At 35.9% G+C, this 15,441-nt stretch overlaps 2 protein-coding genes across 7 annotated transcripts; one reads left to right on the forward strand and one right to left on the reverse strand.

Annotated features, from left to right (window-relative positions):
* Nucleotides 1–377: 377 nt before the first annotated feature.
* LOC129115996 (uncharacterized) lies at nt 378–15,205 on the reverse strand. Its single transcript, XM_054627144.1, has 4 exons — nt 15,174–15,205; nt 2,065–2,119; nt 1,557–1,916; nt 378–1,382 (listed from the first exon to the last, which is right to left on the reverse strand). The coding sequence occupies exons 2-4, from the start codon at nt 2,111–2,113 to the stop codon at nt 1,117–1,119; spliced, it is 675 nt and encodes a 224-aa protein (XP_054483119.1). The 5' UTR covers nt 2,114–2,119; nt 15,174–15,205; the 3' UTR covers nt 378–1,116.
* On the forward strand, nt 6,415–13,607 carry LOC129115994 (uncharacterized). 6 transcript variants are annotated; one of them, XM_054627137.1, is made up of 4 exons: nt 6,415–6,516; nt 12,306–12,360; nt 12,509–12,868; nt 13,076–13,607. In XM_054627137.1, the coding sequence occupies exons 1-4, from the start codon at nt 6,472–6,474 to the stop codon at nt 13,297–13,299; spliced, it is 684 nt and encodes a 227-aa protein (XP_054483112.1). In that variant the 5' UTR covers nt 6,415–6,471; the 3' UTR covers nt 13,300–13,607. The 6 variants fall into 6 exon arrangements, with proteins under 6 accessions (XP_054483112.1, XP_054483113.1, XP_054483116.1 ...); XM_054627138.1 differs by having other exon boundaries at nt 12,309–12,360; XM_054627141.1 differs by lacking the exons at nt 12,306–12,360; nt 12,509–12,868; nt 13,076–13,607 and adding exons at nt 7,327–7,381; nt 7,530–7,889; nt 8,096–9,250.
* Nucleotides 15,206–15,441: the final 236 nt, after the last annotated feature.

Genomic DNA, 15,441 nt, shown 5'->3' on the forward strand with positions numbered 1-15,441 from the left:
ACAGGTGAGCAGGTGGAGGTGAAAGTCAGGTGATCAGGAAGAGGAGGGTCTGAGGACACCTGGTGGACAGGTGGAGGATGACAAGAAGGCTGAATAGAGATGAAGGAGCCTGGAATGTGTCTGAAAAGAGGGAGAGAAGAGGCAGAATGGGCAAAAACAAACTAATAATAGTGTCATATGTAGATATACTTACGAATGTGTGTATATATATTTATATTGTTTTATTACTAATGTTCTCACTGCTTGGAAATATAAAACCCATCTGTCTTTGGAAATGTTATACAAAAATGATATTAATTTCATCACAGCAAACTCTTATGACATCAAATATATTTTTATTCAGAAAATACATTTTAAAATTGTATTTTGCATCTGCTTACATGTACTTGAAGATGAACAAAATGTGCAAAATAAACTCTTCACATAAACTTGATTTAAGTTTAACCATTAAGTGAAATTTGGACATACAGCAAAATAAAATGTTTATTAAAACTGAAAACAACTTTTCCATTAGATGTAACAGTTCCACAAATTATTGAGAAGATCAATATAATAAGTCAATATTTTCATGATATATCAGTCAGCAAAGCTCATTAAAATACATACAATTCAGTAAAAAATAAGTACAAATATTTCAGCAACTGCTGGTTCCTCAGTATCATAAAAACATTCATCACATAAAGCTTAAAGTGCAAAAGGGAAATGTAAAGAAACAAGAAAAGCACAGAATAAATATACATGAAAGTAAATATGCTTCTCAACATTATCTCAATAACGTGAACACATATTTCAGATCTTTTAGAGGTGAAGATGTTTTTAATCATTATCTGCTCAGTGGAGCATTAATAGTGTTGCTATGGTTACCTGCTACTAGTTTATCTGTTTGTCATTTCCTGAACAAAGCTGTGACCACAGACTGTAAATAAGAACTGGTTTACATCAGCTCTCTGTTCTTTTACATCAGGTTGGATACATTACTACTATTGTACTGACTCTCATATCACTAAATCATAATTTCCTCTATTTTCGTTCATACTTTAATGTTGATGTTAATCCACAGATATACACATGTGTCATACACACTGAGGTGGACTGACTGAAGTCCACATCAGGATCTTAATGTGCAAACACTGAAAGGCTTAACAACTCAGCCTCATTTTTGGATGCTGTTTGTTTGGTTTTTGGTTTTTGCCGAGTAGAAATCTTGTTTACAATGCCGAGAGCAAGTGTTAACAAAACCAGTACAGCTGCTGTCAGTCCCAGTACACAGTAGAGGACGATCCTTCCCCGACTCTCTGGTTGTGGTCGACTCTCTGGTTGTGAAGGATCTCTTGTTAGATTTGTTGCGCTTTGTGTCTCAGGTTCAGGCCGATCCCTCTCTGCTGCAAAGAGACCAAAGAAATCTGTTTTATTCATGTGAAGAAAAAACATTTCACTGAGAAGAAAACTAAATAGCAACAACAGATGAAGTTGTAACTATATTTCCCAGTTACTGGAAGAAAAAATGCTTTTTTCAAGTTTTTATTTATCTACAGAAATCTGACGAATCCACCTACCAGTGACACTGAGGTGACATTGTCTAGAGTTCGCACCATCTCTTGTGAACACGTCACACAGGTACCGACCCGAGTCAGCAGTCCTGAGTCTGGACACATGAAGTCTGAGTCGTCCTTCTCTGAGGACGTCTTTGTCCCACTGGACTCGTCCTGCAAACTGTTCATCCTGAGACTCTGGAACCTCCAAACCATCATGTATGTGAAACAGGACTGAGTGTCTGACATCAGTTATCAGTTGACAGAGGGTATGAAATACATTTGAGGAGCGTTGAGTGTTGGTGGTGAACGTCCATTCCAGTGTGATGTTGTGGTTCTCCTCTGCCTGATAGGAGCTCTGTGTCACATTCACTACAAATGATCCTGTTGAGGAGACACAGAGGGAGAGTGAGGAGCAGACAAACTGACGGCTTTAACATGTGAGCCTTTAAACTCCATCTCTAGATGTTTCTGTGGAGTGTTTAGAGATGATTCAGAGCTTTACAAATAAAGTAAAAATAAGTTAACTAACCAGAGGAAGAGGAGGTCAGGATGAAGAGCAGCAGGATCCAGAAGATCATCTTCTGCTTGAGTCAGAAACACATCACATCAAAACTCAGATGTTAGATGAAGACATCAAACATTTATGGTAAAATGAGAAAAATCACTTTATGTCACCAGATGACACCAGAGGTTAAACTCTCCACCATGAACAGTAAACATCATCATCTAAACTGCAGTGCTTCTTCTCTCTCTTCTCTCTCTCTTGACCAAATATTTATTTTCTGTGCCTTCACTTCCAAAGCTTTGAAATGAGTAACATGAACCAACAAAACTGAAATTTAAATTTATAATATCCTAATATATTTCACAGATTCTGGCATTATATTCTCTATAATATTTGTATTGCATGAGACAAACACAGAGTATTACTTTATCATATCATCAGTCAGGTTTGCACTGTTAACATAGACTTTGTGACTCTACTAACTCCACTGATGCTCCTTTCTCCTCTAAGAACCAGTAAAGGTTATTTTAACTGTTACTTTTCTAAATATATTTATTATGAGTGTTACTTTATTAAAGAATAAAACTGATAAAACTGTTTTCGTGTTGCAAACATGAGACATCAGTTATTGATACAAATATAAACTCTGAGAGAAGAAACGAGATAAATACATGAACAAATACACTATCTGAAGATGAATATATGAATACGTCACCTTGAATGTCTTCAGTCAAAGGATAAAACAGAGAGACAGAGAGTATTTAATGTTTCAGAGACTTCTTCTGTTGTAGGGCTTTAATGATAAACATCCTGTTGTTTTTCTTTCGATGGAGGAGGAGTCGCTGCTATATACCACGTGATCTTGTGTTTTGGTTTTGTATGAGTTCAGGTTCGGGTCTGATTGTCCTGTTAAGTCTGTTCCACAAACTGAAAGCTTCTTCTCTTTACTTTTGATTCTGGAGACAGTAGACAGCAAATAAAAAAATGCATCAGAGCTTCATAACAATAGATTTTTAAAGTCTCTGACACAAAGTGTGAAGATCTGTGAACTGGAGCAATGATGATGATGATGATGATGATGATGATACACAGATACTGACACAGAAAATTCAACATTTTTAACCAAATCAAACTTATTAAGCTGATTCTTGTATCTGGAACTGTATTGATCTTTGGAATGATTTGATGACGAATGAAAAAGCTGTTTTTCAGTTTTCATATTCTTTTTATATTAATTAGTAATCACCAACGTTCCCTGAGTGACACCAGAACAGATTTAGAAAACAATGTAATGCTGTAGTGTCAGCAAAAATGACATTAGGATTCAAATATGGAGAAATGATGAATATCAAAATGGAATCTTAGCTGACTTTGCCTTCAATATTTTCAAAAACTGTACAATAAACTCTCATAATATTTGACTTGTACATAGTCGGGGTCATCATGAACAAGACTCCGTCAAAATGTAATATAAACTCTTAAGGATTCTTTTTTATTACAGTGTTACTTTTCTAAATATATTTTATTATGAGTGTTACTTCTTTAAAGAATAAAACTGTGAGGACAGTAAACACATCATGAGATGTTCACACATTACCTTGTTCTTCTTCAGTGGTGTGAAGAGCTGCAGTTCTCCAGTTTGTGTGTCTGGATTCTTCTCAGTCTGCTTTTATATCTCTTGTGTTCTTCCTCCTCTTCTTTAGGTGTGGTGTTTGGAGACTGTCTTCTCCTCCTGCTTCAGCAGCACGCATCCATTTCCATCTGTGGTGCAGCAACAAGGAGTTTTTATTTAATAAATGTTTGTGTCTTTTCATACTGACCATTGGGCCTCTGCTCTCCCACTTTTACCACTTTAGACTCCTTGATTTTTGCAACAATTACAAGAAACATTCATAGATCACACCTTTAGGTTGGAACCACAACTCTAAAAGTTAACTACTGAGTCGTTTAAGCACTAAAATCTAACTCTTCTTCTTTGTAGCTTCTATTTAGTTTCCACATCACGAATTAAAGCTCTTGAACACACAGGAGTAACAAGAACGGCTTCTCTAGAGTTAGAACGTCCGAGGAGCACCTGAATGCGTCTTAGAGCGCATTTGCAGGGGAATATTCCGGCCGCCCATATATGGGCATTACCAGCAAAGGCTTTTGTACCAAGTATTAAACACATTTCAGGAAGCGTGTTCAATACTTTCCCCTGTGTCATTCCGTTTTATTACACACAACTTAATGTCTGAACGTATTTGTTTGGTTTTCTTTGTATGTATGGATTACTTGGGTTGTTCCTGACATCTGGTGAACATTTCATGTCAATAGCACCTTTAGAAATATATTTACTGAGAAAAATGGTGACGTGTTCAATACTTATTTTACCCGCTGTGTGTGTGTGTGTGTGTATATATATATATATATATATATATATATATATATATGTAACAGCACAGAGACAAACCAAGCTGGAACCAAACTAAAGCTTAGTACATATTTTAAAAGGAAATAAACACCTATCTACCTATGAATGTACTTTTTAAATGCAGTTATATAAAATAGTCTAACGTTAGCTTTTTTATTTCTATGGTCATAATTCTAGTATTGAAAATATATAAATAACGTTATAAGTCCAAAATCATTAGATGCATACAAAATATATTTTTAAGCCCTTGAACAATGTATAACTTCATAATCCTGTTTTTAGATGTGTTTTACAGTATTTAAGGAATTTAAAGCATTTTTTTAAATCTTACATAATAAAATAAAAATGCAACAGCTTGTGTGTTTTTTTTCAGGTGGTGTTTTAGTAAATAGCTGATTTAAAAATGCAAAGAATACATCAATTTTTCAGTAAAAATGTCAAATTCTGAAATCTCAAATGTTTTAGTTTCTTTGTATTTGCTGTATTATTCAGGTAACCTCGTCACATGAACACCTGCTTGTTCTCCTGATCTCAGTAGTTTTTATTGCTCTTTTATGGACCTTACTTATATGTGATTTGGTGATTTACTGCAACCAAAGGAAAATAAATGTTATGAGAAAACTGTTACATCCTATTAAGAGATTTACATCTCACAAGATTTCTGCATATTTCATTTCTCCGACTTGTGCTCTTATTATTTGTGTCAGTTTTAATGGGTCCATGTTCTTTACTCCTCCCTCTCCTTCACATCGTATCCCAACATTTAGTAGTTTCACCCTCTGATCTCCACCCTCCTCTTCCTCTTCTTCACTCTCAGATTCACCCAAACTTGTTTCATCTTTCTTCCTTCTCTTACGATATGCCGACTTCTTCCCTCCTTCTTTCCACTCACCCTCCTTCCCAAAGTCAAAGTCCTAGAATATAAATATTGTGGATAATTGCCGGCGTCACTCTAATAGTCAAAACGCCTTGCTTACGTTCTTTACGTTCCTTACGTTCCTTACGTACGAGTCTGTGCGTCAACCGGCTCAGGAGCAGCGTCGGGACTCGGCTGCCCTCTAGCGGCGACAGGCTGCAACTGCTGCTGGAACTACTTTCGGTTTCGTTGGTTGTTAGTTATTTATTCATTAAATAATTATTTTCCTTTTCTATTAATATAAATTGAAACACACCTGCCTACAAAACATTTGTAGGCAAGACAATTTATTTTTATTAATTTTATTATTTATTGTTTATTCATTTAATTGGCTCTGCCACTATATGGGTCTAAGGGTGATTTGATAATAGGGTGTCAAAAAAAAACATTGATGGGTGATACAATGGTATGTTTTGCTGTGTACAGAAATAACTGTTAGATGACTGCTGGAATGTGAATATGCCTATTATTTTAATAGGTACATGCACTAATACTTTCTATTTTGCTTGTTTATTTTATCAGTTTATATTGTTTGAGGAAAGTAAAATCAATATTCTTACCAGAAATTCTAATGGAAATTATTGTTGTAATTAAAGCTAAAAAAAAGGGCAGGCAGGAAGAAATTTTCAGATCCCTTACTTAAATAAAAGTATGCCTATCAATACCACACTAATAAACAAGTTACAAGTAAAAGTCCTGCATTGAATGTCATTTACAGTAAAAGTATGTAATGTATGTTTTATATATTTTTTTTTCATGTATTTATCTCGTTTCTTCACTCAGAGTTTATATTTGTATCAATAACTGATGTCTCATGTTTGCAACATGAAAACACGTTTTATCAGTTTTATTTCTGAATTGATAACAAGACAGATGAAAAAGGGAAGTACTTCACAACTTGAACTGTGGTAAACTCTGGCTGACGTCTTTGGTGTGTTGTGGGTTGGACCAATCAGGAACCAGCCTCACTGGTCTTCCCCCCCCCACACACTTCCTACACACGGTGCTTTTAAGACGCACAGCTCCAACTGTTTTTATTCTCAGACTATTTAGTTTCTTCCTCTAACGCGTCAGAATGATGTGAAGAACCAAAGGAGGTTAAATGGTGAGAAGACTTCAGTGTTTTACACGAGTGAAGAAGAACAAGGTAAGTTATGAAAGTCCTTCATGTTGGTGTCATCATCATATGAATTGTGTCCATGTTTATTATGAGAGGATTGGTGTATTAGACAAGATGTTTACAGGTAATAACGTGGTCGCTTCGTTCAGTAAGGAGACAATTCAACAAAAACGATGCGGTTCATTGAAGACCAATCAGACTGATGAATAAAAAACATCTGTATCATTTAGTAAAGTGTCATCTTAAACAATAACATGAGGTTGTGTGTGCTCACTGTTTGGTGTTTGTTATGAATGTTGGTAGAAAGATGTTCATAACGTGCCTGATAGATGACAATGATAAGCCTTCAGTGTAGGAGGAAATAAAGATTTACAGAGTTGAAGTTAAGTTAGCAGGTTGTTCTCACGTGCATAAATGTTTCTTCTTAAAACACGACATGGTGTTAAATGATGAAACTCGATCTGCGCATGTGAGCACAACCAGAGGACACGCCCCCATACTCTGCCTCTGATTGACTTGCTGCTGAAACCAGAGCAGGTTGTAGTGTTTTAGAGACACTTGTTGACTGTTTCCTGTATAGTGATGAACCTCTGGTTCTATCTAGAAACACCAGACTGCAGTTTATACTTATTTTATTGATTTATTTAAATGAAATGTCTTCAGGAGAATTATGATTTGTGATTTGTGATTTGTGATGGAGTATTGTGATGGAGCATTGTGATGGAGTATTGTGATGGAGCATTGTGATGGAGCATTGTGATGGAGCATTGTGATGGCTGAAGACAGAATGTAGATTTTTCCCTCCAACATCTTGATGTGATGTGTTTCTGACTCAAGCAGAAGATGATCTTCTGGATCCTGCTGCTCTTCACCCTGACCTCCTCTTTCTCTGGTTAGTTAACTTATTTTTACTTTATTTGTAAAGCTCTGAATCATCTCTAAACACTCCACAGAAACATCTAGAGATGGAGTTTAAAGGCTCACATGTTAAAGCCGTCAGTTTGTCTGCTCCTCACTCTCCCTCTGTGTCTCCTCAACAGGATCATTTGTAGTGAATGTGACACAGAGCTCCTATCAGGCAGAGGAGAACCACAACATCACACTGGAATGGACGTTCACCACCAACACTCAACGCTCCACAAATGTATTTCTTACCCTCTGTCAACTGATAACTGATGTCAGACCCTCAGTCCTGTTTCACATACATGAAGGTGTGGAGGTTCCAGAGTCTCAGGATGAACAGTTTGCAGGACGAGTCCAGTGGGACAAAGACGTCCTCAGAGAAGGACGACTCAGACTTCATGTGTCCAGACTCAGGACTGCTGACTCGGGTCTGTACCAGTGTCAAGTGTTCACGAATAATGGGGCGAACTCTAGACAATGTCACCTCAATGTCACTGGTAGGTGGATTCAGAAGAACTTTTTCAACACGTTCAATTCAGCAGATTTATTCGTAAATAATAACCTGAGATAAAAAAAAGTACTTTATTTTTGCAGTATCTGGGGCATTTGTTACAACTTCATCTGTTGTTGCTATTTTGTTTTCTTCTTAATTAAATGTTTTTTCTTCACATGAATGAAACAGATTTCTTTGGTCTCTTTGCAGCAGAGAGGGATCGGCCTGAACCTGAGACACAAAGCGCAACAAATCTGAGAAAGGATCCTTCACAACCAGAGAGTTGGGGGTGGATCGTCTTCCCCGTGGGGTGTTACTGGGACTGACAGCAGCTGTACTGGTTTTGTTAACACTTGCTTTCTACATTGTAAAAAATATTTCTACTCAGCAAAACCAAACAAACAGCATCCAAAACGAGGCTGAGTTATCAAGCCTTTAAGTGTTTACACTAAAAGATCCTGATGTGGACTTGATTCAGTCTGAGACACATCTGGATCTGTGTATGACACATGTGTATGTCTGTGGATTAACAACAGCATAAAGTTACGAACAGAAATAGGGACAAATATGAGATTCACTGACAACATTACTATAAACATACAGTGTTATTTAATAATCACAAAGTTTATGAAGGAGCACATTTAAGTGAATAAGTGATATCAAGATGATGTCAGCTAATTAGCCAAGTAGCTGGGTCTAGTAGCACCACAATGCAAAGACTCATGGGAACTAACAAGATGCCACTTTTAAATTGAATTGCAAATGTTCTGTACAATTGTTTGGTAGCCTCTGTCTCAGTCTATGAATGTATGTGAATGACATAACAGTGTTTACAAGTCTATTTAGCCATTTACCAAAATGTATTTTCACATTTCATTCAAAACAACAACACTGTCATTAGATCAACTATATATATATCTTTTTTTCATTCTTTATTTTTCACTCTTTTAGAGAAAAAACTGTATTTTTTGCATAAAGTGTACATGTACTAAAACTTTGCAGTTTATAAACTAGCATTAAGTTGAATCACTCAGGGAAATATTGTTGCTATGGTTACCTGCTACTACGTTTGTCTTATTTTTTTCACAAAGCTGTGACCACTGACTGTAAATAAGAACTGTATTCATTGTTAATGTTTGTTGTCTGTTAACATGGGATTGTAAATGTTGGGAGGTCAAACAGCGACACCTGGTTGACCAAGACAAGAGAGACATGTTGAAGAATCAGTTTCTGTGTATTATCATCATCTTCCTCATATTTATCATCATCATCATTGCTCCAGTTCAGAGATTTTCACACTTTGTGTCAGAGACAAGCACTTTTACATATTTTTAATTTTAATGTTTTCTGATAAACTGAAGAATGTATTCCTCTTTTTCTTAAGATAAATAAAGTATTTTAAAGCCTCTTGGATCAGCGTGAAAATGCATCGTCTCTCTGAAACTCCTGAAAACAGGGCTGCTTTTATTCTGTGCTCATGAAAAGTCAACATTTTAGCAACATAAATATTATTGCCACAATAATATGACTCCCCAAAACATCCATTTTAATAGGCAGACACTGACAGAGACTATTTTACTGCACAATGATTACATTTAATACATTCTGAGTATACTTACATACTTTTACTGTAAATGACATTCAATGCAGGACTTTTACTTGTAACTTGTTTATTAGTGTGGTATTGATAGGCATACTTTTATTTAAGTAAGGGATCTGAACATTTCTTCCTGCCTGCCCTTTTTTTTTAGCTTCAATTACAACAATAATTTCCATTAGAATTTCTAGTAAGAATATTGATTTTGCTTTCCTCAAACAATATAAACTGATAAAAAAACAAGCAAAAAAGAAAGTATTAGTGCATGTACCTATTAAAATCATAGGCATATTCACATTCCAGCAGTCAATCTAACAGTTATTTCTGTACACAGCAAAACATACCATTGTATCACCCATCAATTTTTTATTTTGACACCCTATTATCAAATCACCCTTAGACCCATATAGTGGCAGAGCCAATTAAATGAATAAACAATAAATAATAAAATGAATAAAAATAAATTGTCTTGCCTACAAATAGTTTATAGGCAGGTGTGTTTCAATTAATATTAATAGAAAAGGAAAATAATTATTTAATGAATAAATAACTAACAACCAACGAAACCGAAAGTAGTTCCAGCAGCAGTTGCAGCCTGTCGCCGCTAGAGGGCAGCCGAGTCCCGACGCTGCTCCTGAGCCGGTTGACGCACAGACTCGTACGTAAGGAACGTAAGGAACGTAAAGAACGTAAGCAAGGCGTTTTGACTATTAGAGTGACGCCGGCAATTATCCACAATATTTATATTCTAGGACTTTGACTTTGGGAAGGAGGGTGAGTGGAAAGAAGGAGGGAAGAAGTCGGCATATCGTAAGAGAAGGAAGAAAGATGAAACAAGTTTGGGTGAATCTGAGAGTGAAGAAGAGGAAGAGGAGGGTGGAGATCAGAGGGTGAAACTACTAAATGTTGGGATACGATGTGAAGGAGAGGGAGGAGTAAAGAACATGGACCCATTAAAACTGACACAAATAATAAGAGCACAAGTCGGAGAAATGAAATATGCAGAAATCTTGTGAGATGTAAATCTCTCCCTCTGTGGAGCTCCTTTAACCAGACCAACATCTCATTCTTTAGGTTGGTTGTAGCTTTAAATACAGACACTATGTGGCTCAGTGGAGAGCAGGGTCGTCCTCCAACCAGAGGATGGCAGTTGGCAAAAGCTCGCATCTGCCAACTACAAGCCAGAACTTGCTGACACAGCACGCCAGACAGACTCAGTATACAAAGCTTACAGTCCTCCACACCTTCCATGTCCTCAGAAGAATTGTGACTTTTTCTCTTCTTAACACGACTGAAGACATACAAGGTAATGCATCATGAATGAATCAGTGTTGATGTTGCTGTTACCTTCATATCAAAGAGGATTGGTGCTGTCACTTAGTTGTGTTATGTTAAGATGCAAACGGATGATAGTGATACAATTAGATCTCAGGCACATCTCCAGCAATGCTCATTAAATAGATAAGAATAAAGTTATGGAAACCCAGGACCAAAAATAGAGGAAATAGTATATATGTGTATATATATATATATATATATATATATATATATATATATATATATATATATATATATATATATATGTATGTATGTATGTATGTATGTATGTAGGTATTATATATATATATATATATATATATATATATATATATATATATATATATATGTATATATATATATATATATATATATATATATATATATATATATATATATATATATATTTATACATATTACAGAACGAATGAACTGAGGTAGGAAAGAGATGTAAACAGATAGTATAACAGTGAGTAATTCTTTATTATTCTTGTATGTAAACAAATAGTCTTTCTTGAGCAACAATACAAAAAGTTCCCAAATCTTTCAAATACATTCACAGCTAAACAATTAGCTAAGTGGTTCTCTTTCATGTATTAGATTATCAGATTGATGTTCTGCTTGTTGTCCAGATGTTGTGATGAACTGCTGCTGTTTCCTCCCTTACTTGTGAGGCTGCAGAATATGGAAGTAATGCAACACTAAGGATACAAGCTGACCTTACACTCCAAAAGAAGAAGAAGTCTGGTGAATAGAAGGAGAGGGTTTGGGACGCTAATGATCACTATTTTCTGTTTGACGCTTTTGACACTGTGTATCGCTGTCTATAGCCTTTGTACACAGTTACGGAATATAGAGAACGATTTTGAACGTGTGTTATAGTAATACTAGTAGTAATACTCTGTGTTTGTCACATGCAATTCAAATATTATAGAGAATATAATGCCGGAATCTGTAAAATAGTTTTTGAAATAGAAAATAAAAATTTCAGTTTTTGTTGCTTCATGTTACTAATTTCTGAATTGATGACACCACAGATGACAAAGGTAGTGTGCAGCTCTACCATATTGTGCAATACATTCTGGTTTGCAGAATGAAGGCGGAGCTAAATAAATACGAGAGAGAGAGAGAGATTGATTGATTGATTGATTGATTGATTGATTGATTGATTGATTGATTGATTGATTGATTGATTGATTGATTGATTGATTCCACTATGAGTGAGGGATGTGAAACACTGATGGTCAAACAGCACCGTTGTTCCTGACCTGCTGAGAAGTTTTCTTGAGATGCAGATCTTTAGAGACTGAAGACGCACAAGGTAAAATAAAGGAGACTGCAGCTCAGTAATGAAAACCTAGATCCTGATGATGTTTACTGTTCATGGTGGAGAGTTTAACCTCTGGTGTCATCTGGTGACATAAAGAGATTTTTCTAATTTTACCGTAAATGTTTGATGTCTTCATCTAACTTCTGAGTTTTGATGTGATGTGTTTCTGACTCAAGCAGAAGATGATCTTCTGGATCCTGCTGCTCTTCATCCTGACCTCCTCTTTCTCTGGTTAGTTAACTTATTTTTACTTTATTTGTAAAGCTCTGAATCATCTCTAAACACTCCACAGAAACATCTAGAGATGGAGTTTAAAGGCTCACATGTTAAAGCCGTCAGTTTGTCTGCTCCTCACTCTCCCTCTGTGTCTCCTCAACAGGATCATTTGTAGTGAATGTGACACAGAGCTCCTATCAGGCAGAGGAGAACCACAACATCACACTGGAATGGACGTTCACCACCAACACTCAACTCTTCTCAAATTACTTTTCTACCCTCTGTCAACTGATAACTGATGTCAGACACTCAGTCCTGTTTCACATACATGAAGGTGTGGAGGTTCCAGAGTCTCAGGATGAACAGTTTGCAGGACGAGTCCAGTGGGACAAAGACGTCCTCAGAGAAGGACGACTCAGACTTCATGTGTCCAGACTCAGGACTGCTGACTCGGGTCTGTACCAGTGTGACGTGTTCACAAGAGATGGGGAGAACTCTAGACAATGTCACCTCAATGTCACTGGTAGGTGGATTCAGAAGAACTTTTTCAACACGTTCAATTCAGCAGATTTATTCAGAAAAATAATAACTTGAGAAAAAAAAGGACTTTCTTTTTGCAGAATCTGGGAAATGTAGATACAACTTCATCTGTTGTTGCTATTTCGTTTTCTTCTTAATTAAATATTTTTTCTTCACATGAATGAAACAGATTTCTTTGGTCTCTTTGCAGCAGAGAGGGATCGGCCTGAACCTGAGACACAAAGCGCAACAAATCTGACAAGAGATCCTTCAAAACCAGAGAGTCGGGGAAGGATCGTCCTCTACTGTGTACTGGGACTGACAGCAGCTGGACTGGTTTTGTTAACACTTGCTTTCTGCATTGTAAACAAGATTTCTACTCGGCAAAACCAAACAAACAGCATCCAAAACGAGGCTGAGTTATTAAGACTTTAAGTGTTTACACTAAAAGATCCTGATGTGGACTTCAGTCAGTCCACCTCAGTGTGTATGACACATGTGTATATCTGTGGATTAACATCAACATAAAGGTATGAACGAAAATAGAGGAAATTATGATTTAGCGATATGAGAGTCAGTACAATAGTAGTAATGTATCCAACAATCTGAACTAACAACACGACTATAATCATACAATCTATTTAATAATCACAGAGTTCAATAAGGAGCACATTAAAGTGACTAAGTGATGGAAAAATGAGCAATTAGCTGACATCAACAAGGCAATGCAAAGGTTTACATAATGGTTTACATAAAAAACAAAGAAAACAATTAAAGAATAGTGACATTTAATAATGTATTTTCTGTCCTCCTGCATAGCTCCTGTGCAACATAAGAATACATGTTTATTAATAAAATGGTTGTGAACAGAAATGTCTTCAGCCCTGATGTAAAAGAACAGAGAGCTGATGTAAACCAGTTCTTATTTACAGTCTGTGGTCACAGCTTTGTTCAGGAAATGACAATCAGACAAACTAGTAGCAGGTAACCATAGCAACACTATTAATGCTCCACTGAGCAGACAATGATTAAAAACATCGTTACCTCTAAAAGATGTGAAATATGTGTTCACGTTATTGAGATAATGTTGAGAAGCATATTTACTCTAATGTATATTTATTCGGTGCTTTCTTGTTTTATTTACATTTACCTTTTAAGCTTTAAGCTTTATGTGATGAATGTTTTTATAATACTGAGGAACAAGCAGTTGCTGTAATATTTGTACTTATTTTTTACTGAATTGTATGTATTTTAATGAGCTCTGCTGACTGATATATCATGAAAATATTGACTTATTATAGTGATCTTCTGAATAATTTGTGGAATTGTTACATCTAATGGAAAAGCTGTTTTCAGTTATGATGAACGTTTTATTTTGCTTAATAAAGACCTTTTACCTGCTTGAGTCAGAAACACATCACATCAAAACTCAGATGTTAGATGAAGATATCAAACATTTACGGTAAAATGAGAAAAATCACTTTATGTCACCAGATGACACCAGAGGTTAAACTCTCCACCATGAACAGGACATGAGGATCTAGTAGATGTGGTTTCACTGAGCGGCAGTGTCCTTTTCTTGTTCTCTCTGCTCATACATTCAGAAATGAGTAACATGAACCAACAAAACTGAAATTTTAATTAATAATATCGTAACATATTTCACAGATTCTGGCATTATATTCTCTATAATATTTGTATTGCATGAGACAAACACAGAGTATTACTTTATCATATCATCAGTCAGGTTTGCACTGTTAACATAGACTTTGTGACTCTACTAACTCCACTGATGCTCCTTTCTCCTCTAAGAACCAGTAAAGGTTATTTTAACTGTTACTTTTAATAAATAAAACTGATAAAACGTGTTTTCCTGTTGCAAACATGAGACATCGGTTATTGATACAAATATAAACTCAGTGAAGAAACGAGATAAATACATGAACAAATACAGTAAATTAAGATGAATACGCCATCTTGAATGTCTTCAGTCAAATGATTAAACAGAGAGACGAGGAAGTGTTTAATGTTTCAGAGACTTCTTCAGTTATGTTCGTGCGTTTTTTGATCCACATGTTTTTTACTTTATAGAGGAGGAGGACGTGGTCTGTTGGCGGTTTAACGTTGGTTCATATCAAGTGATCTTGTGTTTTGGTTTTGCATGCAAAAAAGTACGGCTGAAAAAATATCTGTCCCTAACTAGAGCCAGTGTTTGAGGCTCCACAGATCACAGTGTGTTCAGTTTGTGCGTTATGTCCTTGAATCCAACGGGAGGACAGTAAACACATCATGAGATATTCACACATTACCTTGTTCGTCTTCAGTGGTGTGAAGAGCTGCAGTTCTCCATTTTGTGTGTCTGAATTCTTCTCAGAAACAAGGAGAATATTTACGAGTTACGACACGAAAGAGAAACTTTGAACGCCTCGATCATATCTACTGTTTGTTATTAATAACTCAAGCTGTGACCAACAGAAGAACTCCCTCATCATTTGTGCAGCATGTCTTCACTTGTTTTGTTAAAAATAATCAAAAGAATGAATATTTCTGTTGATTCTTTTTGCTGTGTGTTATATT

This window comes from Anoplopoma fimbria, unplaced genomic scaffold (genome assembly GCF_027596085.1).
Source record: "Anoplopoma fimbria isolate UVic2021 breed Golden Eagle Sablefish unplaced genomic scaffold, Afim_UVic_2022 Un_contig_7898_pilon_pilon, whole genome shotgun sequence".
Lineage (NCBI taxonomy): Eukaryota > Metazoa > Chordata > Actinopteri > Perciformes > Anoplopomatidae > Anoplopoma > Anoplopoma fimbria.

Coding starts and splice junctions, on each gene's coding strand:
- LOC129115996 (XM_054627144.1), bottom strand. CDS start 2,113: ATGATCTTCTGGATCCTGCTGCTCTTCATCCTGACCTCCTCTTCCTCT. Junction 1,917..2,064: donor CCTGACCTCCTCTTCCTCTG/GTTAGTTAACTT, acceptor TCTCCTCAACAG/GATCATTTGTAGTGAATGTG. Junction 1,383..1,556: donor ATGTCACCTCAGTGTCACTG/GTAGGTGGATTC, acceptor GTCTCTTTGCAG/CAGAGAGGGATCGGCCTGAA.
- LOC129115994 (XM_054627137.1), top strand. CDS start 6,472: ATGGTGAGAAGACTTCAGTGTTTTACACGAGTGAAGAAGAACAAG. Junction 12,361..12,508: donor CCTGACCTCCTCTTTCTCTG/GTTAGTTAACTT, acceptor TCTCCTCAACAG/GATCATTTGTAGTGAATGTG. Junction 12,869..13,075: donor ATGTCACCTCAATGTCACTG/GTAGGTGGATTC, acceptor GTCTCTTTGCAG/CAGAGAGGGATCGGCCTGAA.